The sequence below is a fragment of the Excalfactoria chinensis genome, chromosome 2 (genome assembly GCF_039878825.1).
Source record: "Excalfactoria chinensis isolate bCotChi1 chromosome 2, bCotChi1.hap2, whole genome shotgun sequence".
NCBI lineage: Eukaryota > Metazoa > Chordata > Aves > Galliformes > Phasianidae > Excalfactoria > Excalfactoria chinensis.
This window is the reverse complement of record NC_092826.1, coordinates 87,217,952-87,243,210: the sequence shown is the minus strand read 5'-3', so window position 1 is coordinate 87,243,210 and position 25,259 is coordinate 87,217,952. Positions and strand designations below refer to the sequence as shown.

The 25,259-nt window shown below is 37.4% G+C and overlaps 1 protein-coding gene across 2 annotated transcripts in view; it reads left to right on the top strand.

Annotated features, from left to right (window-relative positions):
* Positions 1-25,259, top strand: part of DCDC2 (doublecortin domain containing 2) — a 51,661-nt gene that overhangs the window by 4,794 nt on the left and 21,608 nt on the right. Inside the window, exons 3-8 of one of the 2 annotated variants that reach the window (XM_072329268.1) lie at positions 10,355-10,372; positions 13,600-13,676; positions 13,778-13,909; positions 18,909-19,052; positions 20,086-20,140; positions 22,498-22,684. In XM_072329268.1, the coding sequence (XP_072185369.1) occupies positions 10,355-10,372; positions 13,600-13,676; positions 13,778-13,909; positions 18,909-19,052; positions 20,086-20,140; positions 22,498-22,684 (613 nt within the window). The remainder of the gene's footprint in view (positions 1-10,354; positions 10,373-13,599; positions 13,677-13,777; positions 13,910-18,908; positions 19,053-20,085; positions 20,141-22,497; positions 22,685-25,259) is intronic. The other variant, XM_072329269.1, reaches the window with a different exon arrangement.

Below are 25,259 nucleotides of genomic sequence, written 5' to 3'. Positions count from 1 at the left end.
TAAGAACAGATGTCAAATTGATGGGGCCAGACTTTTTTTCAGTAGCACTCAGAGATAGGACAAGGAGCAATGGGAGCAAACTGGAACAAAAGAAGTTCCATCTGAATATGAGAAGCAACTTAGTTAATTTGAAAGCAACAGAATACTGGAACAAGCTGCCCAGAGAGATTGTTGAGTCCCCTCCGGAGAACCTGCCTGAACACTTTTCTGTGCAGGCTACTCTAGGGAATCTGTTGTAGCAGTGAGGTTGTAATAGATGATCTCCAGAGGTCTTTACCAACTTCTACAACTCTGTGACGCTGTGGCTTTCTCCATACTAGATTTTAGAAGTATATCAACCTTGGCCTCGTGTTGATGACGGTCAGATTTCTGTACCTACATAGTGCTGTTTATCAAGGATTTGTAAGATGAAAAAAGATGGCAGAGAAGCAGTGTCTGGGAAATTCAGGGTCAATGGTTAAAGATGGTATTGACTTGCGGAATCAAACTCTATAATCCAGAGACTGGTTATAAAGCAGATATGTTTATTCCAGCGTTGCGCAGTGCCAGGTGCAAGGGGGATAGCTCCTCCAAACTTGCACACCGTAAGGAGAAAAGTGTGTTACAGATATAGGTCAAGCTAATACATAATCAATAGTCCCCTCCCCAGTTTGATTACATATTCATTACATTCCCTATGGCCACATTCCCTATGGCCCCATTCCCCTGCAACCATTCCCCTTGTTTTGGGGTGACATTCTTCTTCTGTTTTCTTCTTGGTGTTATCTGCTGTTATAGTTCTCCCGTGTCAGCGTCCTCTTGCCTGGGAGTATCTAATCCTTAGAGGTCTCCGGACAATTCCTTCTTATCTTTGTTGCCCTCTTCTCTGGTTTTCTTTTGACTAAGTGTCTGTAATTCCCCTTTTCCCTGTCCTTTTAAATGTAAACTATCTACAGTTACCCTTTGTCTTGGTTTCTGTGAAGTTCCCCTTTCCCTCTCTATAGCAAAGTGTTACCTTTCCTAGATTTTGGGGCTTTGCTCACTCAGTATTACTATGATTATGTGCAAGAGAATGAATTCTGGTTGCATACAGCACACTTTGATACTTCCTATCTATTAAGTAGGATATTGCAGGTTGTCCTCCAGCAATTACATATTTATTTCCAATTCTGGTTAGTGAAAAGGAAGGCAAAAGTAATAAAGGCATACTGCATGTTGTGTATTTGTAGGCAACTGTAGGTCTTTATCTGTATTATTTAAGCTGCCAAATGTTTGACATCTGTTCTTGAAAATATTTAACGTTCTTTGAAAGTAGCATTTCAATTACTTTATATAGAAATAAAAAATGTGTCAAAATGGAATTAGATAAGAAAGAATTATTGTTCAAGATGCAATATTAATACTGTGACCCAAATTCATAAAGAAGAATAGAAGAAAAATACAAAGCATTAATTTCTTACTAAACTGTCTTTTCACTTCTCTCAGGGAGTGACAGAACATAGTAAGTACTATATCAGGAATAGGTTTCTCTACAAAAGTCTGTAACTGAGTCTGAGCTTCCAAGGAAGGTGCTACTCAGGAAAAATAATAATAATAATAATAATAAGTAAATAAATAAATAAACCCAGCAAAAATAAATTAAGTGATCTTCTTTACCTTAAGAATTCCAATATCTTATTATATATCCCCTAGTGTCCTTTCTTATAAGATGGTGAATTTTAACATCTGGGAATGGATTTCTAGAAGTCCTTTCTAACCCCTAGGATTCTGATGAGAGCAGTACTAGTTCTGCCTAGAATGACTTATTTCTTTCTTTAGCTGAAGCATCTCAAATACAATGGTTCTGATTGATTGTGCATAATCAATGAATATACTGATGTTATATTTAAGAAATATGCAGGAGAGCTAGGATAACAAGTTGTTATGTTGAAGATGAATGGATGGAGCTTACCCTTATCCTGGGCTTACTGAAAGACTCCACAAGGAACAGTCTCCAAAAGAGATCCTTCCTCAGTGATAGTCAGCCCTTAAATGGGATCTAGTAGAGGTGGAGCTGGGTTCCACCCCTTCCGGTAGCACAGGAGAATTGCCTTCACCTGTGCTCCCTGGGCTGACTTACTGCTCACCTCAGGTGGTTAATCAGAGGTTCAGGCTGTGATTCAGCAGGTTCCATACAGCATGTAAGTTGCACCTCACTTTGTCTGACATGTTTGATGCTGGCAAAGACTATCAGCTAGGAAATGTCTGTGTTTCTGGGTGCATCCTTTACAAATAGTGAGGAGCTTTTTAGAAGGTTTGGCCAAGAATGTCTTAACGTAGATGTGTTGTGCCACTGAATAAGATATGTGACACTGAATAATTCATTATGCACTATTTAATGTGGCAAGTAAAGCATGCAAATGTATGTGATTGTCTGTAAGGGTCAGTGTTTTATGTATAAAAATAGTTTAAATATGACAGAAATAACAACACCCTTATAATCTTGCAAAATAATTGTTGTCTTGGTCTGTGAGATGAATGTTATTAGTAAGAGTTAAGTCTTTTAAAACATTATTAAAAAAAAGACCTTAGCCAGTCTACTGAAATGTGTCAGGTTTCACTGTTTTCTTCAATGAAATTATATTATAATCTATAAAATCAATGATAGAATCATAGAATTACCCAGGTTGGAAAAGACCTTGAAGATCATCAAGTCCAACCGCAACCTAACCAGTACCCCATCTCTAAAAAAACCTCTGCTATATCATATCCCTGAGTATCATATCCCTGAGGACCACATCCAAATGGCTCTTGAACACATCCAGGGATGGCGATTCAACCACCTCCCTGGGGAGCCTATTCCAGTACCTAACTACCCTTTCTGTAAAGAAGTTCTTCCTAATATCCAATCTAAACTTGCCCTGGCGCAACTTGAGGCCATTTCCCCTCGTCCTGTCACTTGTCACTAGTGAGAAGAGACCTGCCCCACTCTCGCTGTAAGAACCTTTCAGGAACTGGAAGAGCGGAATAAGGTCTCCCCTCAGCCTCCTTTTCCCCAGACTAAACAGCCCCAGCTTCCTTAGCCTCTCCTCATAGGGCTGATTCTTCAAGCCCTTCACGAGCCTTGTTGCCCTTCTCTGGACCTGCTCCAGTACTTCCATATCTTTCTTGTGCTGAGGTGCCCAAAACTGGACACAGTACTCGAGGTGAGGCCTCACCAATGCCGAGTACAGGGGCAGGATGACTTCCTTAGTCCTGCTCACCACACCATTCTTGATACAAGCCAGGATGCCGTTGGCCTTCTTGGCCACCCGGGCACACTGTCGGCTCATGTTCAGATGTGCATCAATCAGTACCCCCAGGTCCATTTCCTCCACACAGTCCTCCAGCCACTCTGCCCCAAGCCTATAGCGCTGCCTGGGGTTGTTGTGGCTGAAGTGCAGGACTCGGCATTTGGTCTTGTTGAACCTCATCCCATTGGCTTCAGCCCAGCTCTCCAGCCTGTCTAGATCCCTCTGTAGGGCCTTGCTACCCCCAGGCAGATCCACACTCCCAGCCAATTTAGTGTCATCTACAAACTTACTGAGGGTGCACTCGATGCCCTCATTGAGGTCATCAATAAAGATGATATAAATAATAAAGAAGAGGACAGGCCCCAGCACCAACCCCTGGGGAACACCACTTGTGACCAGTTGCCAGCTGGATTTAACTCCATTTACCACCACTCTCTGAGCCTGGCCCTTCAGCCAGCTCCTTACCCAGCCGAGAGTGTACCCATCCAAGCCATGGGCTGCCAGCTTCTGCAGGAGAATACCATGGGAGACAGTGTCAAAGGCTTTGCTGAAGTCTAGGTAGACCACATCAACAGCCCTTCCCTCATCCAGCAGATGGGTCACTAGATCATAGAAGGAGATCAAGTTGGTAAAAGGAGATCAGGTTGGTAGATAGATTTCTTTAATGTATGTCTGGTCTCTTAAAATCTAATTTCTTATTATCTGGTTTCTTAAAATCTAATTCTACCAGTCTAAGACTTCCAAATGACTGAAGTATGGGAGTCAAACACACAGATAATGGGAAACGTCTAATTTTAGACATCAGTCTATCCCAGCTATAGACTTGAAATTGTAGTCTTGTTCTTTGTAGAATAATTTGGATTGGAAGGGACTTTGTAGATGTCTAGTTCCAAACTCCTGCTATAGGTGGAGACACCTCTCTCTAGACCAGGTTGCTCAAAGTCCCATCCAGACTGGCCTTGATTCCTTCCAGAGAGGTGGCATTCACACCCTCTCTGGACAACATGTTGCAGCATCTCACCACCCTCACAGTGAAGAATTTCTTCCTAATATCTAGTCTAAATCTACTCTCTTCCAGTTTAAAGCCATTTCCCCTCATCCTGTTGCTACATGCCCTTATATAAAGATCGTCTCCAGCTTTCCTGTATGCCCCTTCAGGTACTGGAAGGCCGCTATAAGGTTTCATCTGAGCCTTCTCTTCTGTAGGCTGAAGAGCCCCAACTCTCTTAGCCTGTCCCCATAAGGGAAGTGCTCCAGCTCTCTGATCACCCTGAAGATGATCAGAAGTACAGGATCTTGTGCTTCTGTGTGATGCTTCGTGTGTAGACCACTGATAATAGAGGATAATGAATGAAGAAGGGCTACATTATTAGCATATCCCCTCAGTTTCCGGATTTCTGAGGTAAGCTTCGAATAAGTAACATTTGAGAAATTATCAAGTACATCTTCACAAATTATCCACTGCTGTGAGCTGCTAGAGCAGATGGGATTTAAGAACCACATCTTCATTATCTCTCTTCATCCACTGTTAGGGGTGCTGAGTGCTTCCTTGACCATTTGTACTACACTTCATTTAACATTAGCTGCAGCGCAGCAGTTTTGGAAAGGCCCCAGCTGTTCCATAGTTCTCATGCAGCTGTGGCACCAGAACAAGTGTGCCAGTCAGCTCATTTTCACAGCACTGCTCACATATAAGAGAAGAACAAACTAGAAATAAGGCAATGAACACCAGTGATGAAGATAGACAGATTGTCTGTATGAGTAAGTTTTTATCTGACTCAAGTTTTTCACTGAGATAGCACTACTCTTTTCCTTCTGTTTTGCTGTTATCTCAACAAGCAAGTGACAAAATGTGATTTTGCCGTGTAGCACTGTGGTAGTTTATATGCATGGAAGGCTGAAGCAAGCTTCCTAGAAAAAGTCTTTTAAAAAGTTTTTAATTCACATTTGGTGGCTTTTGCAGCAAGCTAATCCCCCAGAACTGTCGCATTTATCTCAGTTTAGACTTTCTGAGAGGAAAGTGGGGTACAGAGTAAACCTGAATTTCTGACTTCTCCCTCTTTAAACCAAGGAAAATGGTAAGGATGAAAGGAACGTGTGAAACCTGTGTGCTGCTCAAATAGTAGCCAGGCTCTTGATTGTTTTGAAGCCTCTGGCGGTGCCCTCCTGCTGTACTAATATGTCTCAAAACTTTTAATGAGGTTCCTGATAGAGTAAATACCAAAAACATTTCATCCTGGCCCAAGCTTAAGCTTTGATATAAAATATTCCTCAGGTATGTGTCTGTCCTTCACTTATTTTGGCAACTGAGTTTCATGTTTTGAAAGAGATATTTGTGTTCTAGTGAAGGTGCTCTGCTAGTATAAATACATTTTAAATGATGTGCCTGAGGAATCTAGCAAACCTCTAGAGGAAATCTGACCAACATAGTTACCATTTGTTTATTGTAAGAGTAATTATTTGCTAAAAAAGCACTGACCATTATTTTCCAATTATAATGTGTGCAGTGTGGACATTCATATTTCTTTACACATTCTCTCTGATCTAAATGGTCCCTGTGCTCTCAAAAAGATTAATTTTACTTGTCGCTGGGTATGTTTTGTAGGTAAGCTGCTATAGAATGAATGGGGCTTTGGGATTTGCAGATTCTGGGGGTAGCTATTTGTTTTAAGTTCTCTGTTTGAGAAAACTGTGTTGTTCAAGGAATGGAACAATATTACAAATATCTAAAATTATCAAATTATAAACATCTAAATTGCAGGAATTGAGTTGATGGGGCCGGACTCTTTTCAGCAGTATGCTAGAGCAAGGTGCAACGGACAAAAACTGCAACACAAGTTCCATACGAACGTAGGGAAGAACTTTACTGTGTGGGGTGACAGAGTACTAGAAAAGGCTTACCAGAGACGCTGTGGAGTCTCCTTCTCTGGAGATATTCAAGACCCATTTAGATGGTTTCCTGTGCAATCTACTGTAGGGAACCTTCTTAAGCAAGAGTATTGGACTTGATGATCTCCAGTGGTCCTTCCCACTCCTATGACTCTGTGATTCTGTGAACAGTCAGTCTTTTCACTAATGGGTCTTTGAAGGATCAGTAAAGATTCCTCAAGATTTTAATCCATGTATAACCTAAGTATCTGCATCTGCATGCAACTCCAGGTTCCCAAACATCCATCTTCAGTGAATTTAAGAATGTGACTGGCAGAATGTGCCTTCTGCCAGTGATCTCCAGTGATCCTCCCTGAGCCTTCTCTTCTCCAGCCAAATAGTTCCAGATCTCTCAGCCCCTTCTCATAGCTGAGCTGCTCCCACCCCTTCATTACTTTAGTGGACGCTGTTGAACCCTCTCCAGTATGCACAGGTCTCTTCCACTTGATAGGGGGCCCAGAATTAGACATGATACTCCAGGTGTCGCCTCACAAAAGCTGAGTAGAATATTCCCTAATAAATATCTTTGAAATCATTCCAGTATGCAAAAGTTACAGCCATCTGCTACCAAAACAATGTATACTCACAGGAGTAAGTGTGTTTTCTGTGTTGGTTTTTTTGTTGTTGTTTTGTAACAAACAAACACAAATGGTGGTATACAAAATTACTATACACAGAATATTCACATGTCTGGGAAGAAATTATGGATAAAAGTCCACTTCATTATTCGATGCCACTATTAAAACAAAAGAAAACAAAACACTGCTATTTTGTAATTCCACTTCTGAACAGCTTGATTGCTTCTACTGCTGTTAGAAGTCTGAGTAAGGAACTTACAGTTTCTCTGAGGCTCAGTGTAAATAGGAGTTATACTGTGGATGCGATATGGGAAAGGTAAAATAAATTTAAAAAAAAAGGTATGCAAAGATTAAAGAAAAAAAAAAAGATATACATCTTTAATCTCTTGAGCAATATCTTTAATAGTTAAGCTTTCTATTACACTGTTTGGTATTTAGTATCTTGGTAACATAATTAGGAAAACAAGATGTACAAAACAGATACTCTTCCCGAGTGTTTATAATCTAATACCAGGAGGATTTGGAGAAGAATTGTCTAGATATCCCATTGAAACATAGCTGTGTCTTTTTTTTTCCTCTAATTGCCTTGTAAAAATTACTGTTTGCATAGTCCTGTATGAAGAACTATGCAAGAAGAGATACCAGTGCTGAAGCTTTTAATGCTGCTGCTTGTTAAATTGCTAACTGTAAAGCATTAACAACTTTTAACTCTGATCAAAAATAAGGAAAAAAAATGATCTTGTTATGATTGATTTTTTTTATTCTTCAGCTGACACTGTTCACAGGTTTAGGCCCTTCTGGTCAGCCATGAAGATTAGAGGCTTCTTTTTGGTTTAAATGTGTAATGAATTTAAGGAAAATGCTCAAGCTCTGAGGCGTAAAAATAGTAAGAATTGAAAATATTATGTCGTGACATAAATCAACATCACAATTTGCTTTGCTTGGATAATATTTGCATTATTGATCCCATTGTTGTGTATGTGCTGTGCAGTGTAGGTGGAGTATCATGCAACTCAGAAGAAATATAAGTTATTCTTGGGATCCAAAAGCAACACAGATGTGATATAATTTTGGAGCCCTGCACAGACTAAATGCCTAAATGCCTGGACAGATAAAGCCATGCTATAATCTGATTTAGGAACTCTGGAGGTATGGCTCATGATCAAGTGCCCCTGAGCTATAACACATCCTGGATGAAATATTTTTCTTTTCAGGATTTAACTAAATTAAGCAAAACATCCCCTAGATACATGGGGCATTTATGCTCCAGTTCACTTACCATTGATGAAAAGGAGGGTGATTTACCTTGGAGGTAAACATAGTGACCCCAGCTATTGCTTTCAGAAAAGAGTGGCTTTAAACCCTTTGGGAATTCTATAGGAGCCTTGTGATCTAGAAGACACAGTTAGTCTATATGTGCCTGTTCTGTCTGATATACCTCATTTCCAACTCATCTCTGCTTTGTATGGGCTAAAAAGTTTGTGTACAGCTGTGATGTTGTGATCTACTTTATATATACCCAGAAATCCAGCCAGTTAATAGGAGTTTGAATATTCGTATTCATTTGTACTTATGCCAGCAGGAAGGCCATTAGTCTTTTGCTCAAGGCTGTTTTTACTATCCAGTGTACCATCTAGCAATGTAACATGGCCAGGGAAAAGTAAATTATCTAGATTTATTACCGTGTAGGATAACTGAAGCATTTTTGTGCTGACAAAACTCCTCTGTGAATCTGACTCATATTTAGTCAAAGTGTACTAAGATGCCCATTCCTAAAAAGTCACATTCCTATGAAGTAGGTAAAATATTTCTTATGTTGTAATAGCCATAGAAAAAGTAACTTTTATCTTTCTGATTTGCTTTTGATCACTCAACCTTGAACATTCCTTTGTTTCACATCATTGGATGGTGACTGTATGTATAAATGGGATTTTAGTTCTTTTGACCCCTGTTCTACCCTAAGGGAATGCAAATATTTGTTCTCATTTTTCTTCCTGTGCACATTGATTAACAAACAGGCAATTGTAACAAACTGGTAAAGCCACGGCTCACTGCATGAGCTGATAAAGTTGGTATGTGACATTATGTTGAAATATTAAAACTTCCAAAGCTTAAAGTGACGTGAGTAATAAGTGAAATGTTAGTAGTGCCCAAGATATTATTAATAAACCATTGAGAAAAGCAAACTCTTAAACTGGTATAAACCAAACTGTCACAGAGCACCTGGTTCAGAGAGGTGAGGTTTCTTGGCTGATGACTTTCTGCCACCCAGCATGGCTTCATAAATTCTCTAAACCCATAAATCCTGCAGTTGCTCAGGTTGTCCCACTGGACAGGGTTCTCTTCTGGTAAGAAAAGGAAATAAATCAGTGATGCCATTTATTCCCCAAGTTTTCATGGCTGCCTGTGAAATTACTACCAGACACTTATTTGTACTTAGCTTCTCTCAACATTTTAATGTACACTTGAGGGTTAAGTCAAGCTAAGAATGTCCCATTTCTATTTTAAACTATTCTCCAGTGCATAAACATCACTTCATTTTTGGAAATTAAATATGCAGCATGGTAAGTTCAGAGGACAATTAAAATACTATTTAGTGAGCAGTATACTTTTCTGATACAGGATTGATTCTCTGAAGTGTCACACACCTTTCTCAAGTCCCAAGTACCCAACAGAAATGTTTAGCAATTTGCTAAGTCTGTCCTACTTTCCAGCTTCTGTTTGAACAGAATATGTGAAAAGCGTAACGCAGTATTTGTAGAAGAATCAGAACCACAAGGTTGGAAAGGACCTGCAAGATCATCTAGACAACTGTCCTCCCATTACCGTTGCTACAACAAACCACTAAACCATATCTTGTAGCTCTTCATCCAGACGCCTCTTGAACACTGCCAGGGATGGCAACTCCACCAACTCCGTGGCCAGCCATTCCAGTGCCTGAGCACTCTGAGAAAAAAATGTTCCCTCTTATGTCCAATCTAAACCTCTTCTGGTACAAAGAAAAATCTTTACACATAGCGAGAAACCAATAGTTTTACATGAGCCAAAAGAAATAGATAATATTTCACTGCAACTCCATTTTAGTGATTAATGTTTTCTTTTTACTGGCTATCTATGAAGAAATGAAAAACATTCTTTCTAAGGTTTGCAGTTCAAACCAAAGTGTGGGCTGCTCAGAGACCTTACCTAAACAGCTGTTTTCAATTACGACACTTTAACTATAGTGCTGTACATCTAATCTGGCCATCTTAATATAGCATTTCTTTGAGTTAAAATCATTGAATAGCAAGTATTTTAGAACTGAGTGCCAAAACCATCTACAATATTTGAAAAAGGATGACTTCTTTTAGTTGATCTTGTCTTTCACAGTGTCAGCTGAATGTAAGCATTATAGAAAATTTTGTATGAAGACTATTAAGTTGATGTGTAAATGTATGCACATACATAAACAATATACGTGGCTACATAAAGCTCTGTATGCATGCTTGTTCAAAATGGTTTCCACAGAAAAACTGTTTTTAAGATAAGTATTTATGACAGTAAGTCTGAGTGGAAAGGTTGGCTGCTGATTGTTTTGTTTTGCTTTTGTTTTGCCAGCAGTCAACAGTGGAAGATGTAAGTACTTATAGTAGATTATGTGATGTCTTGTGTGTGTTTGCTAAGTGTGTTGTACATGATTGTTAAATTTCATGAATATTTATCATATTTTCTAACAATAAATATTGTATGAAGTGTCATAAAGTAACTATACTTTATTCTGTTATTTTTTTCTAACATTGCACCAGCTAAATGCTTAGCTGCCTAGTGGCTTTGTATTTTCAAAGGAGTGTTAAGAGGCACTCAGCTGCAGCTAACATCAACCAGCACAAATTCAACCACAGTGAGTTGTGCCTGAAGATGTATGCTTAGCTCTAAGAGACACTCCGTAGAAAGTATTCTGAAATTCATTTTTTTTACAGAGATCTTCACTCCTATAGCCTTGCTGATGTTGAGTTCAGCTGTTTTACTTTTCTCAGTCTCCGACAGGCACTTCACTAAGTTTATGAGCAGGTAGTAGCTGTACTCTGCATTGAGAAGGTTCCAGAGTACTCTTATTGTAAGGGAGATTTTAAGAAGGAGGAAATTCTTGATAGAATGGGAGGAGAAAAATTATGGTGGTTTTAAGAGTCAGAGGTCCCATGGTGCATTTCCAAGCACAGGTGGCTCTTCTTGCATTGCAAATTCCCATCTGATTAGTTTTATCTTGTTTGCTTAAAGTTCCCACTAAGTTTCAATTAGTGTTATATTTTCTTCTTCCTGTTTTAAATGTTTTGTGTTACTGTTGTATGTTACGTAATACCACACATAAGTATCTCATGGCAAATTATGAAACAAGCATTTGGTAGTAGGATGTGGAAACTGCTCTTTGATGGACCCTTCAAACCCCTCTGAAAATGAACAAAACTTAAAGATAAAATCAAAATGGGCCAGAACATTGACTAATGTAAATATGCTCAAAATTGCTGATGCAAATGGGAAAGAAAAAGGATCTAGGGGTCTAGTGATGTTGATCTGTTAATGTAAGCACAAACCTTCACATCTTCATTAATGTGTAACTGTAGTGCCTTAGGGGTCAGGCTATTCCAGACAGTGCAATGTTGTGGTACCTCCTACATGAGAAATACCAGCAGTCTCATGTATTCTTTAATTAAATCCCCTATCTAGTCTTCCTCTGGAGTGAGTTTGTATAACTCTACATACTTCAAAGGAACTGCACTGATTTGTAGTAACTAAATACTTGGTATTTTATTGATGTCTGCCACTGCAAATTTAAACATTGTGGCTTGCTTTAGAAATTAAAGCTCTTTTCACACCTGAAAGCAGTTTAACATTAGGCACAGAAGTTGTTCTAATCAATATGAGATAGTAACTTAAAGATTGTGGTGGCCAAAAAAAAAAAAAAAAACAACAAAACAAAATAACCAACAAACAGGAGCATGACAGCTTATTTAGAAGAATGGTGGATAGGGAGTTTTTTGCTGTTTGCTGAAGCTGATCTCAAGTATAAGATGTGCCTTCAGGAAGCTACCAGTCCCAGAGAAATTAGTTATCCCTCCTCTTCCTGATGTGCAGCACTAGCCTGAATATATGTCCCGCTGCCAAAGCAATGTAATACTATATTAACATACTATTTCCACCTTCTAATACAGGAGACAAATTTGATTTAGGCACATTTAACAAAATCATACAAGTTTGTATTTTGTTCTGCTTTAGGCTACGTTTCAAAAAATATTGAGTATCTATCCACGCTGACCCTATCTTACAGTTCCCTGCAGCTTCCTTGTCTGAGAACAGGGCTGCCTTTTATGCTTCAAAAGGATGCCAGAAATATTAATAACTCCTTGAGAGAGCAATTTAAAAGCCAGTCTTGTAAGCTGATACCACAGTATCTGTTACTGGCAGAAATACAATCCTTTGAATCATAAATGAGCCCTTTGCATTTGTCAGGTTACTTGTTTTCTCAGGGGCCTAGTGATTAGGCTGCATGCAATAACACCATGGTCTTCTGAGTGGCCTACCTCAAAATTAATGGTTTCATCAGCTTGTAGGAACAAGTAAATAATTGGGCACACCTGGGACTATCCTGAAGAGCTTCTGCACGTTTAGGGAACACTTTCTAACTAGTGCTGGTAAAGTGTTGGTCATAGAAACCTGAGCATTGCATTGCAGACAGGATCTAAGTGTGGTTTTATGGCCTCATCTGAGTTTGAGTCTATCTTTCTATCTGTCTTTGCATCTTTCCGTCTATCTATCACATTGTTTTCTTTTTCAATTTGTAAGTGTGTTTATTAACTCCAAAAGGAATTCTACCTAGTCAATACTGCATAACTTTCAGTTCAACATAGTAATATTAATGTTGAGCGTCCCAATTGATGTCAATGTGATATCTGTTCAGTACAGGGAATAATGTTAGAAATATCCATGCTTTATTTTGCAGTTCCATTTTCTTGAATCACATCTCTAAAATGAGAATAGTATTCAACAACTTTTATAAATTACTGATTGGTTTGGATGTAGAAACCCATACATGAGTGAAAAAAAACAACAAAACAAAACTTACTACATTATAGCAGTAAGACCTAGAGATAGCATTTATTATTAAAATGAGATTTGTTTTCAATTGCCTGAGCCATACTTATTAACAGTGACAACTAAGAAAGCAGGAACAACGTTTGGAATTGCTTTCTCATGTGCCTCAGAATGTTGGGTGAGAAGCTTCCAAAGACACCCACATACTGTTTCCAGTGAGAGATTAGAATTTTGCTAAGCCATGCTGCACTTTTGTTACAGTCAGAAAGATTAGTGCAGTAGAAAGACCATACAAGAATGGAATGGCAAAACCAACAAACAGGAAAGGAATAATCAGCCATCTCTGAGGGTCTAGGCTTGCAGGGAAAAATTCCACAAGGGATGGATCTCTAACCAAAGATTCTTCCCTAGTGGCAGTCAGCCCTTAAATGAGGTCTAAGAGAGGTGCAGCCGTGCTCCACTCTTTCTGGTCACAAAGCAGAATTGCCTAAACCTGTGCTCCCAGGGATCAGGTCAGCCTATTCTCAATCAGTGGTTCAGGCCATGACTCAACAGTTCTCATACAACTATGCTGTGGTTGTCATTCAACAAGCCTATGGACCTGCAATAATAACTGTGTATGCTCTGTAAAAGGTGAAGCTGGAGTGGATTAATGGGCATATTTAAAAACAGGATTTTTTTCTCCAGGTTCTCCACTCTTCTTGTTGGTTATCAGAGAAAGCTCTATTCCATTGTGAAGACTGAGTGATTTCTATTTCTCTTTGTCCGTGCAGGTCAAGCCAGTTACTCACAGTAGAATCACTGTGTCAGCACGGTTTAGAAAACCACTCCAGGAGCCCTATACAATTTTGTAAGTTGAATTTACAGTTACTGAGAGGCTCTCTTTCTCTCAACTCAGATGATTTTTGCTTTAAATGGTCATTCAAATTGTATTACTTTGCTTTATTTCAGCCTGATTGCTAATGGAGACCTTATTAGCCCTGCAGTACGACTCCTTATTCCCAGGAAGACCCTGAATTGCTGGGACCACATTCTTGAAATGGTTACAGCAAAAGTTTCCCTCAGAAGTGGAGCTGTTCACAGGTATCAGGAGGCTGAATATTTGTGAGATACAGTTGCTATGTTTACATATGTTTTTAAAACTCTAGAAGTAGATAAGTGATCATGCCTGCTTTATGGGAATTTCCTCTGTAAGAAAACTATCTTTAGAGGTCCCTTCTATGATTCTAGGAACCTGGAAATACATTCACTCCAGGTCAGTTTCATTTCAACTGCTTTTTAAAAAGAAAAGTAAACTCCACCAAAGCTCTCAGTATTATTCAATCGTTATTTCTTGTCTAAATGCTTAATTAGCAGGTATGTAATAGTATGGTAATAATCCAACATAGTTAATATAAATACTGAAATAGCATGTTAAAATGACATAAGTGGCCTCTGTAAAGCCTGTCAAAATATCTGGAATGTCCTTTTTGTCTTTAATTTTGATTTTTTTTTCTTTTTTTTTTTTTAACAAAAACAATAAATAATTTCAAGGAAAATGTTTTATATCATCTGGTCTTTGCAGATCTGTTCTCTGATGAAGGTATGTTTTATAATTAGTCAGCTCAGCCTCCTGGTAAGAGTCAGGGCTTTCCAGTATTTTCCACTACTCTAGTTGTTACAATATCCCCTGCGTACCTTGTAGATAGATTTTAATCACCTTAAGGCCTTGAAATGTAAAATAAACTCTTTAAAATAATATCTGATTGTTGCCCCAGGTTTTAGAGCAAAATGATATGTGGTCTCCATGATAAACTTTTGGTAGCCTGTGTAAGCAGGCTGCCAAAGATGTGTAGTGGTAAATGATTGATGTTCCAGTGTTACCCCAAGCAGAACACATTACAGAAATCCATTCTTCAGATAGGAAAGAGTTAGAAAATTTTTCTTCATGGCTTATGCAGTCACTGAGGCTAAGCTTGCAAAATCTTTCTCAAATTAGTGAAACTGAAATAATCTCAGTTCCTGTGATTACCTTTCCAGAGGTGGTGCAGACCATAAAAGATGAAGATCATGCTGTCTTTTGAGTATTAGCTCTCATCTGCTTTTTCCCTCAGTTCTGCATTTCTTTTGTTTGTTGTCTGGCTTCTTATCACTGTTACTTCCTTCAAAGTAAACCCAAACTCATTTTGCAGCTTTCTGGATCTGATTCTCAGCTATCATAATCCTAAAATGAAGGTAGTAACAGCTGTTCACAAAATCTTTTTTTTTTTTTTTTTTTTTTTTTCTTCCTACTTCTAGACTGATCGAGGATTTAAAAACCTGTTGTCTTTTATTCTTGTTACTTCCTATCTCTCCTTGATGAATCTGAATGTTATATAGGAAAGCATATATAGTTATGTATGTAGTTAAAATTGCTTTTGAGAAATATTCTGTTCAGTATTCTTTTCACTATTCTGTTGTAATATTTTGAAAACAAGATAATGCACACAGTGCTTTGAATTATTTAATGTTTTCCCTTTTCTGGTCTTCTTTTAATCCAGTTTTCATTGGCTTTTTCTTAAAATGTTAAGAATGCATATTGAATATACTGGTAGAGTGATGATTATTCTTTAAAAAGTTATACCTTAATTGCTAGGAATTGCCAAAAGCATATTACTGTTAGGAGAGGTCGTATAAGACCATTAATTCCAGGAAGGCTAACTGGAGTTATGAGAACCTGCATTATGTGTATGTCAGTTTTTCTTCCTTGTGTCATTAAATGACTTTGAAAGCTGCCAAGCCTTTTCTAGTTTCACATGAGGCTTTTGAAAACAATAATTGATCATCATCATAAGAACAGAATTACAAGTAAGAAATATGAGAAAGTAGACAATGAGAAAGTAGTCTTTCTCCTTGCCAGATTGTGCATGGGGGTGGGATACAGCAAACTGATCAGCAAGGATTTGGTGGGATAGGATATGTTTGCTTTGTTTTGACTGCCACTTTTTGGCTGGGACTCAGGAAGGAAAATGGAAGTTTACCATGAGCTTACAGGACAAGCCTTTGATTATCACCCAGTGTGAGTGAGCAGAAATGACTGCAAGAATGTTTCCTGCATAATATTGTCTAGAGGAGTATAGGAGAACCCAAGATGTTTTTGAATGGTTTGGATCAGTTGAGTGGGTAACAAGTTGCATAAATAGTGTCACAGACATTGTGTGCATGATGCTGGTTATGCCAGTAGTTACATATATATTTCCCCTTTTACAAAAATGCATTTTTAGTTCCCCTTTCTTCTTCACTGACTGGTTTGGTTTCATTCAGTTGCTGTCGTCATTGTTTTCTGGATGCAAAATAAAATAAGAAACTGACAGATGCTTGTCCATAAACTTTATGGGAATTACATTAAACAAAAAATTATGTGTGTTACATCTAATATTAAAATGTAAGCAAAGTGAAAGATTGGGTACAAAAACCCACTGTACGTATTGCTGTATACCTGTATGTGCAACATCATACAAATAGATAAAACAGTTCTTACACTGCAGTACACCAATCTGCCTTTTTTTTTTTTTTTTCCATGTGAATTCCACAAAGCAAAGTGCAATCTAGCAAGACACAGATGAATTCAGAAATGTCTTTCTTGATGATTTCTAGATTGCTTGTTCTATTTATCATCTTTTCTGTATAAGTGGTGTTATCTGCAAGGCAGTGAAAAATAAATCCCTCTTTGAATTGTTGATGAATGTCAAAATTTTGCACTATAAAGAAGAATGAGTAGTGCAGAGGGGATATCTCAGTGTTAGTGTGCCATTTCAGAAGGAAGCAGCAACATGATAAAGATTTTTAAAAGAAGCAGGTTCAACTTTGAGAACATTCAGTCTTTGCACATACAAAAGCGAAGTGTTTCTACATAAGTTGCTCTGAAAATAATACCTTCTACTTATTTTCATGGAAATTACTTCAGATACACAGAGCAGAATAACAGCATTTGATAGAGCAAATTCTCAGCTATAAAATACCACTTTCCAACAGTGACCACTTTTAAGCGTGCATTTTCATCAGCCATGAACAAGGGTCTGCATTCTACACTCATAAAAATTTGCGCCAGCTGAGGTGACTTGCTGTTTCACAGCTGCTACGATGGTATAATTGCTAGGAAAATGTTTCTCAACCAGTCCATCTTTAAGTGGCCTAAAGAGATGAAGTCAGAAGGCAACAAACCTCGAGTATACAGTAAATGTTCAAGGACAGTCCAGCCAAGACTGACAGCATGCTCCATGGTCTTCAAACTGGAACAGGACCTTGTGATATCATTTTGCAAAAGAAAGATTGTCTTCTTCTCTGGCCTGACTCTGGGAGTTTGAAATTTCAGCCTAGTCAGTGTCAGGATGGAGCATCAGAGTTGATGGAGGAATTCAGCAATGCTACTTCATGTGTACTTCTGTGTTAAACACCAGTTTGTGAGGCCATCATTCTGTTGTCATCTGTTGCACAACAACAAGATGTAATGGAATACTGGCGTAAAGGTTCAGCCTGTACTGTCATACCACTGACATCCACCTCTGATGTGGGATTATATAATAAAATAGGAGGCATTACTTTCAGAGCAGCCCACATGTAAGCCAAACTGCACCTGGTAAATCAAGGTACTATAGTGCAGAGTGTATAAGGGCATGGAGATGCTGGAGGAAGTGCAGCCAAGTACCATAAAGATGAATGCCTTGAAGGTATGTATTATGTGAAAAAGGTCTGCAGGAGCTGGCACTGGTTGTATCAGAGAAATGGAAATGAGTAAAGAATTCAGAGTAAGACTCTTCTCAGTGGTGTCCAGTGACAGAACATGAAGCAGTGTTCACAAACTGAAATACAGAAAATATCACTGAAATGCAAAAGAAAGGAAGTTTACTATGTGGGCCATCAAGCGCTGGAATGGGCTGCCTAGAAATCTCTGGGGTGTCAATCCTTGAAATTTTTTAAAACAGAGCTAGATGAAGCCCTGAACAACCTTCTGGATTTTCTCCTGGTTTGTACAGGGTAGTTGTGCTAGACAGCCTCCTGCAATTCTGTCCAGCCTCAGCTATTTTGTGAGTCTGTGATTGGTTATATATATACACAATGTTATGCCCCTGCTTTTATGAACTTTAGAGGCATTTTTTTCTCATTTAAGTTTAATATATATATGTATATTTCACTTTATGAGCCAGGGATGTTCTCAAGGCAGGCTGTTGGTATTCTTCCTAGACGGTACATTGCATAGGTGCATATATCATTTTCTGTCTCCTTACACTGTTGATATTTGTGAATAACATAAAGTAGTTCCTGTGGAAGGCTTAGAGAAAGCAATTTAAGATGGCCATTCAACATTACTTAATTTAAAAACTGAAGTGCAGAAGTTTAATATTGAGTTTTAAATTGAATATTGCCAAGCTTTGCAATTTGCTTCACAGGGAAGAGCTTACTCATTGTAGAATATTTCCTCCTTCCTGATTGTATTGGTCTTCCTTAAATAAGGTGGCAGAGTTGATAAGGAAGAGATTGGGATAGCATAGAAGTAGTGTGTTGTCATGCACGCTCATCCCAATCCTAAATCCTTAATGCATTTCTTCCATCTTAGTAAATTGTATGAAAATAAATTATTATGGTAAAAATCTACCTGTTTTAATTGGCATATTAAGTATTATTTTTGTTGGTGCCTAAGATTTTATAGTACATTTTTACATTACATTTCCTGCTATTTTCTACCTTGTCTCTAAGGTAGAGCAAAGATTCAACACTTCATTCTATGCTATATAATAACACAAGGATAAATCTATTGACTTTGTTAAGTGGAGTGGTCTTCTTCATAGATTACTAAGTGGTTCCCAGAGCACAAATGGGAGATGGAATCTGATATGAGAGAGGTCAAGAACCCATAGAACAGATCCCACACAAGATATCAAGGGGAAGGTGTTAAATACAGACTTAGTATGTTCTTCACATTTATTTAGAAATGGTGAGAAAATGTTATCTGTCATAGTGCTTCATATTTCATTAGTTTTAAGTGAGATTGTTCTACCTGTCATTTATGTCATTTTGTAAAATGGTAATGTCTATTATATTAAGACTTTACCTGTTCTTTCAGACTTTACACTTTAGATGGAAAACATGTTCAGAATGGGTCAGACTTGGAGAAAGGGCAATTTTATGTTGCAGTGGGTAGAGAAAAGTTTAAGAAGCTACCATATGGTGAGCTGCTGTTCAGCAAATCTACAATAAGACCACAGGGGTAAGTTCCATATTTATATGTGTGTCTGTTCATTTACAAATTAGAAATGTGTAACTCCAACAGCATTTGTAAAAGATGGATGGATGGGTTTGTTTGAATGGATGCAAAATTTTATTGAAAACTAAGGAAGTAGAGGTAGAAATCTGTAATAGAAGAGAAAATGGAATCTCAAGGGATTATTTTAGCTCATAAATAAACCACTGATCATATTTCACAAAATTCTTATCAGGCAAAGGTTTATTTTGCTTTGGCTTAATTTTTTTCTTAATTCACAAGTGAGATTATGAATTATGAGCTAAATGAGATTATGCGTAGCTACATTTGTCAGGGTCTACTTGCATGGTAGTGCTTTATGGAGTATGTACTCCCTTAAGAGTGCTTAATGTTTGGGTCATTTTTGTAAACAAGCATTATCACATAATAGAACCCTAGACAGGGTCTCTGTAAGAAGGAACTTTTAATATCTTTGAAATGTGAAGCTAATTTGGTATTCAATGCAATTAAAGAAATGGAAATAAATGGAGATTTGTCCCACAAATGAGTTTAGGGCATTTGTCCCACATTATGCACGTAAACTTTGCTGTATTTATTTATGTAAGTGAACAATGTGAATAACAAAGTATTTTGAGAAACAGAATTTAAAACAAATGAATTTAAGGACAGTGGAAAATGTTGCTTAAGATGTCTTCACCAATTGATGATGAAGAATTTTATTGAAATTACTGGAATGTTTCATTATATTAGTACTGATTGTCCTACACTAATTCACTGACCACTGCCCTGGTGATTAGAAGTGGGCTTAACTGTGTATTGTGGTGAAACGTAATGCATTTTTTTTGGACTAAGTTAATGATTATGTGTTTAAATGTAGTCTAGTGGGCAGAAATAAGTGATTCTTAGCAAAATTCTGCGATCAGTAGATGAAACAATTAACTTTGTTGCTATAGTTGTCTTGGTGTTACTTAGTGATAGACTGATGATATGTATGAAAGAGACAGTGCACAGAACTCTAAGGCATGTTTTATTTCTGCAGTTCTAAAGCATCTGTACTACCTCCGATTGCGGGATCTCGAAAATCTAAAGGCAGTGTAAGTATCAAATGCCACAGTGGAGTTTGTTTCTAATTTCGCTTCATTCCAGCAGATGAAAACTCCTTGTCCTCTGAGTTTAATTAAATCCATAGAGAAAAATGCACAGCCACCTGCTGGTATGCTTACTAATGCTTGATGAATCTGTTTTGCAGTGGTGATTAGATATAAAAATCCAAGAAATATTCTTTCAGAAATGGGTGCCTTATTTAAAAAAAAAAAAATCTTCCCTAGCAAAGAACTGCTGCTGTGTTGTGGTCTTTCGCATAATACTTTTCAACTATCTTTATGTATTTGTTTGTTTATTCAAATTATGCTCCTAAAGGAAAAACACAGTGCTGTTTACACAGCATATTGCAGAAAAAGGTGTTTCTGCATGCTGAGTCTGAACAAGGCCCTAAAACAGCTTCCTGCCTAATTTGTTTTGTCCCTAGCTAACCATTACAATACAGAGGTTAAGCATCCACTGCTTTGTGTGTGGAGCTATTTACGTGTGTAAAAATGAGCACACTTAGTGTCAAATTAGAATATGTTTGTTTGCACCAATTATGTACTAGTGAAATTTTCTGTACAAGACAGCAGAGTGTCAGACTTGCAGTCTGACATTCTAATTGTGTTAGTTGATCACATCTACCCACTATTCCCAAATAAAAACAAACCAAAACCTCTGGAACATCTAAACAAAATTAGGAATAAAATATACAAGTCTGACTTACATTCTCTTGAAATGCAGCATAAAGAATATAGTTTCAAAGTAATGTTTGTTATTGAATGAATGAACATTCATTGCAATTCTAACATTTTTAGAAGCGATTATTTATTAACTCTTTTATCTTCTAATGCTTAAATGCATATAGAGAAAAATATTTCTAATCACTGTTGTTCTGCATAGACTGTAGCGAAAGAGAGTGAACTGGTATAGGTTATGAAATTGTTTGCTTAAGTTTGGTTTCTGCATATTTTGGCTATTATTTCTTGGGAGTAAGAGTCTCAAGTTTGAATTAGAGGAAGCTGAAATACTTCTGTATCCTCAGTTTATCTTTAAAGGATAAAGGATAATTCAGTGGTACTGATAAATAAGTGCTTGATTAGATAGTAAATCCTAGGTGTAAAGTAAAAGTAAAATATTTTAAATAGAACTAATCTCTGTTCATTATTCAAAAATCAGAAGAATCAGACAGAATGGGATTGTGTCTGCAAGAGATTCAAACTTCAGGACATATTTTTCTGAGCAATTTTAATTTTGTATAGATATTGCTTTTAGCTTCAGCAGTCAGGTACACAACACTGTTGCTGAATGAAAGTCCTTTCTGCTGGGCAAGTTCTAAAATGTCATAAATTGTTCATGCAGCTAGGCAAAACGCTAAAGTACTTGCCTTCTATGATTTATCAATGTCTGTGATAAAGTGAATGGTTCCAGATGCTGATACAGTTTTCTGTCCTCTGCTTGAGTGTTCTGCTGTTATACTGAGCATTTTGACAGAATTGGATTAGTACAAAGCTGTATGTGCCATTGAACTGAAAGAATTAGGAGGGTGACATCCCCTATTGAGAGGCACTGATGCTTCAGTTGTTAATCTCATAACTCAGTTTAGCACAACGTTAACAGCAACCTAAAAGGCTGCCATATGCAGCTAAGGTTTTTGTGATATTTCTTATGTACAAATTTAGACTGAGGAAAAATGTTGTGTATAAAATCTGTAGTTACTGAAATTATTGCTATATCCAATACTGTACATAAAACAAAACTGAAAACATCAGGTTCAGACTTCTATTGCTTTTTCTGTGCAGAACCCAAGAAGCAGAGGAGTTGGGTGATTTCCTTGGTGGTGATTCAGAGGTGTCATGCTGGTAGACCATTCTGTTCATTTGGCAGTCAGTGCTCCTGCCACAAAAAGGCTGTCATCCTCTTCCAGCTGCTTTTGACATTTAGCAGGTTAATATCTATGTTGCGTTTACACAGGCAGTGAATTATTCACATCACATCTTCACATATACATAGATGAGATACACATATACATGAATGAAATACAGCTATTCATTATTTATATGCATGTGTAAATTTGCCTAACTATTCTTTCCGTCAGGTGAAACATTATTTCCTTGTAGTAATTGTTTTGCTTTCTTCTGCAAATTGCTGAGGAGCATTTAATCAGTCAGATCATATAGCAGGTTGATAAGATAGTTGCAGTTTTCCAGATTGTTTTAGATATTATTTAACTGTACCAAGTGTAAGTTAATACATTTCTTTAAAACCTGATACAATTCTATTGATATTAAAAATTTGGAATAATGTTGAAATTAAAAAGTAAACTTCATCATATTCATTAGTGATGATTATGATCACTTTCTTTCAGGGAAATGATCGGCAGTCTAAATCTACTGTGGGATCCAGTGACCCTGGGGAGAATAGTTCCTCACCTCAGCCTCCAAAAGAGGTCAAAAAATGCCATAATCCAGAGGATTCTACGTCCAGAAAGCACAGTTCTAACAAATCTGTGAAAGTAAAACAAACAGCTTCCACAGGATTCCTGCAAGATAATGGTCAGTACTGAGATAAACTCAGTAGTAGCATAGTAACTTTTTATCTTCTGCTAAGCCAGAGAAACACAGAACTAGTATAGTACTTGAACTGTCACTTTACTCTGGCTGATTTAATTTACTGAAGTTATTTTTGCTTAGAAATTGTACCTATGCAAAGTGTTAAATTCCACTTACATATAGCAGACTTTGTATGATATTTGGTATGCATTGGAAATGCTCTTGTCATGTACCTTTTATTTCCCACCACCACCTGTTGGTTTTTTTGTGTGTTTTTTGTTTTTTTTTTAAGGTCTAGAAGGCTGTTCTCTTGCTACAAATATTGCTGATGTACTGGGGATGCTATTCCTTCTCAATAGTACAAGTTCTGAAAGTCATTAATACTGCCAGTTAATATCTTTAAGTAGAATTTAACCATACTTTTCATAGCATTTGACACTGCTTCTATCTGCTGTTTGTACTCTTAATTAAGTGTGCAATAATAACCTGTGGTTTGAAATTTCACTATGCATCATCCAACAGCACAGTATTTATGTCTGCATTTGCCTAAAATCATGAGTTGTAAATTTACTTTCTCGGTCAGAAGTATTTTGTGAATTAGAGTTTGAAAAGAACATTGCAATATAGTCTTTTGCATTATAAGAGGGTTTTTTTCAGAGTAAGCTTGTTGAATTTTCATTTTGTTTCAGTCTTGAGTCAAATTTCGTTTTGTCCTGTTGTTGGTAAGTGGATATAATTTTAGCCCACTATTTTTCAGTAGTTTTTTTCTTATTGAAGAAAGATGACCGCATTAGTAGGAATATGACTAGAAATGTACATCCTTTATAACAGCTGGATAGTTTCTTTTCCTTGAAATTATCATGATATAGCCTCAATTTTACAGATTCGTTGATGCATGCTAGAAACATTTAAGGGAGTGACTGTCGGATCTGGCCTTTCAGAGAATGCTCTCAGTTAGCTTGATAGTTTTGGAGGCTGAGGGGATGGCTCTTGTATTTAATGTCTGTCTACTCCAGATATCTTTGATTATTTATATGTTTTTCATTTACAAATAAATAGATGCACTGACTTATGCTGGGAAATGCTGGTACAAAATTCTTCATACAGAGTTCAAAATCCCTATGTCTTGATCTATCCTACTGTTCAGAGCACTAAGTAGAGATGCATAATCACAGAAGGCTGAGTTTGTCATGGCCCTTTGGAAGCTATCTAGTCCAATCTTCTGCCCAGGAAGGGTCACCTAAATCAAGTTGTGTGGTACCATGCCCAAGCAGCAAAGCCATCTAGACTATAGTTAGGCAGATCTCACTCAAACCTCATACATTAAGAGCAGCCAAAGGAGGTAAAATGTTCTGACAAGTGTAGTGCCATTACATTGATTTCCCATATATTTTTTGGGATTTTTGTAAAGAAAATTTCTGCAGATGTTTTCTGGAAGAAAGGAGATACCTCTTGCTGAGACAAGAGAGATACCTGTATTTTGTGGACCTTATATTTGGTAAGAAGGTTTCAGATTACTTCTTTTGTTTTCCCTATGGTGGACAGAGTACTAAAAGAAATAATAGGTTTCTCTGTCCTTTTAGCAGGCAGTGACTGAGGAACAAGTCATACTTTGGTAGATAGCAAATTTAGTGAGTTATTTCTCTCTCCATATTTAGTGCCACCACTTCTCTAGCTCCAGACAGAAATGTCTGGAAATCCTCTGAGTTTATTAAAGAAATGATTGCTCAGATTTTCCATACTTTGTGAGTCTTCTGTAACTAAAAGCTAATAAAGGCAGCCAATTCTCTAGTTTGAGCTAAAGAATGTGTTGAGAGAAATTTTCATTTCTCTCTGTTCTCTCCTGTTTATCCTTTTTGCATGGAGACCTGCTAGTAAATACGGGAATGTGAAATTTGATGTGTATACTGTTCAGGTCTGGACCTAGCTGGTCATTCAGGCAGTTACTGAGGAAGATGATGCCTTAAGGTTGAATTCAGACAATATGGAATGAGAAATCCAGAGCCTTGCAATGAGTTTCTGATGGAGTACATTCCCCGCTGTCAGATGGTTTCTGTTGATGAGGAGATGCATGCTAAGCCAGTAACAATTATTTTCTTTTTGAAGCACAAAAACCAAAGCATTTAATCCTATAAATCTTCAGGTCAATCACTGTGAGCACTGCAGACTTGTGAACTTTTACAGACTTCATCTTTCTCTAATTAAATTCCCCAGTATTCATTCAGCCAGTCAAGTGGAAAATATTCCAGGAAGCAGATGCCTGAAGATTCTTATCAAAAGGCTCCTGTCTTAAAGAGATTTTCAGCTCTGTTTGTGTTTTAAGAAGTACATCCTAATTATTTAATTCTTCTAGTTCAACTTGAACGTATTTATTTGCCACGTGTTTCAAAGAACACTTCATGGTGTTTTGCTTTCCCCTTCTCCCCCCCCTTCTGTCTCTATTTTTTTATTCCCTGGTGTTCTGCATTAAGAATTTGGGTGTTTTTGTTTTGTGTGTTTTTGTTTGTTTGTTTGTTTTCCTGTTAAAAAGAGTGAAATTAAAATTTCACATTTTCTATACTTGGTTTTTCAAGCCCTC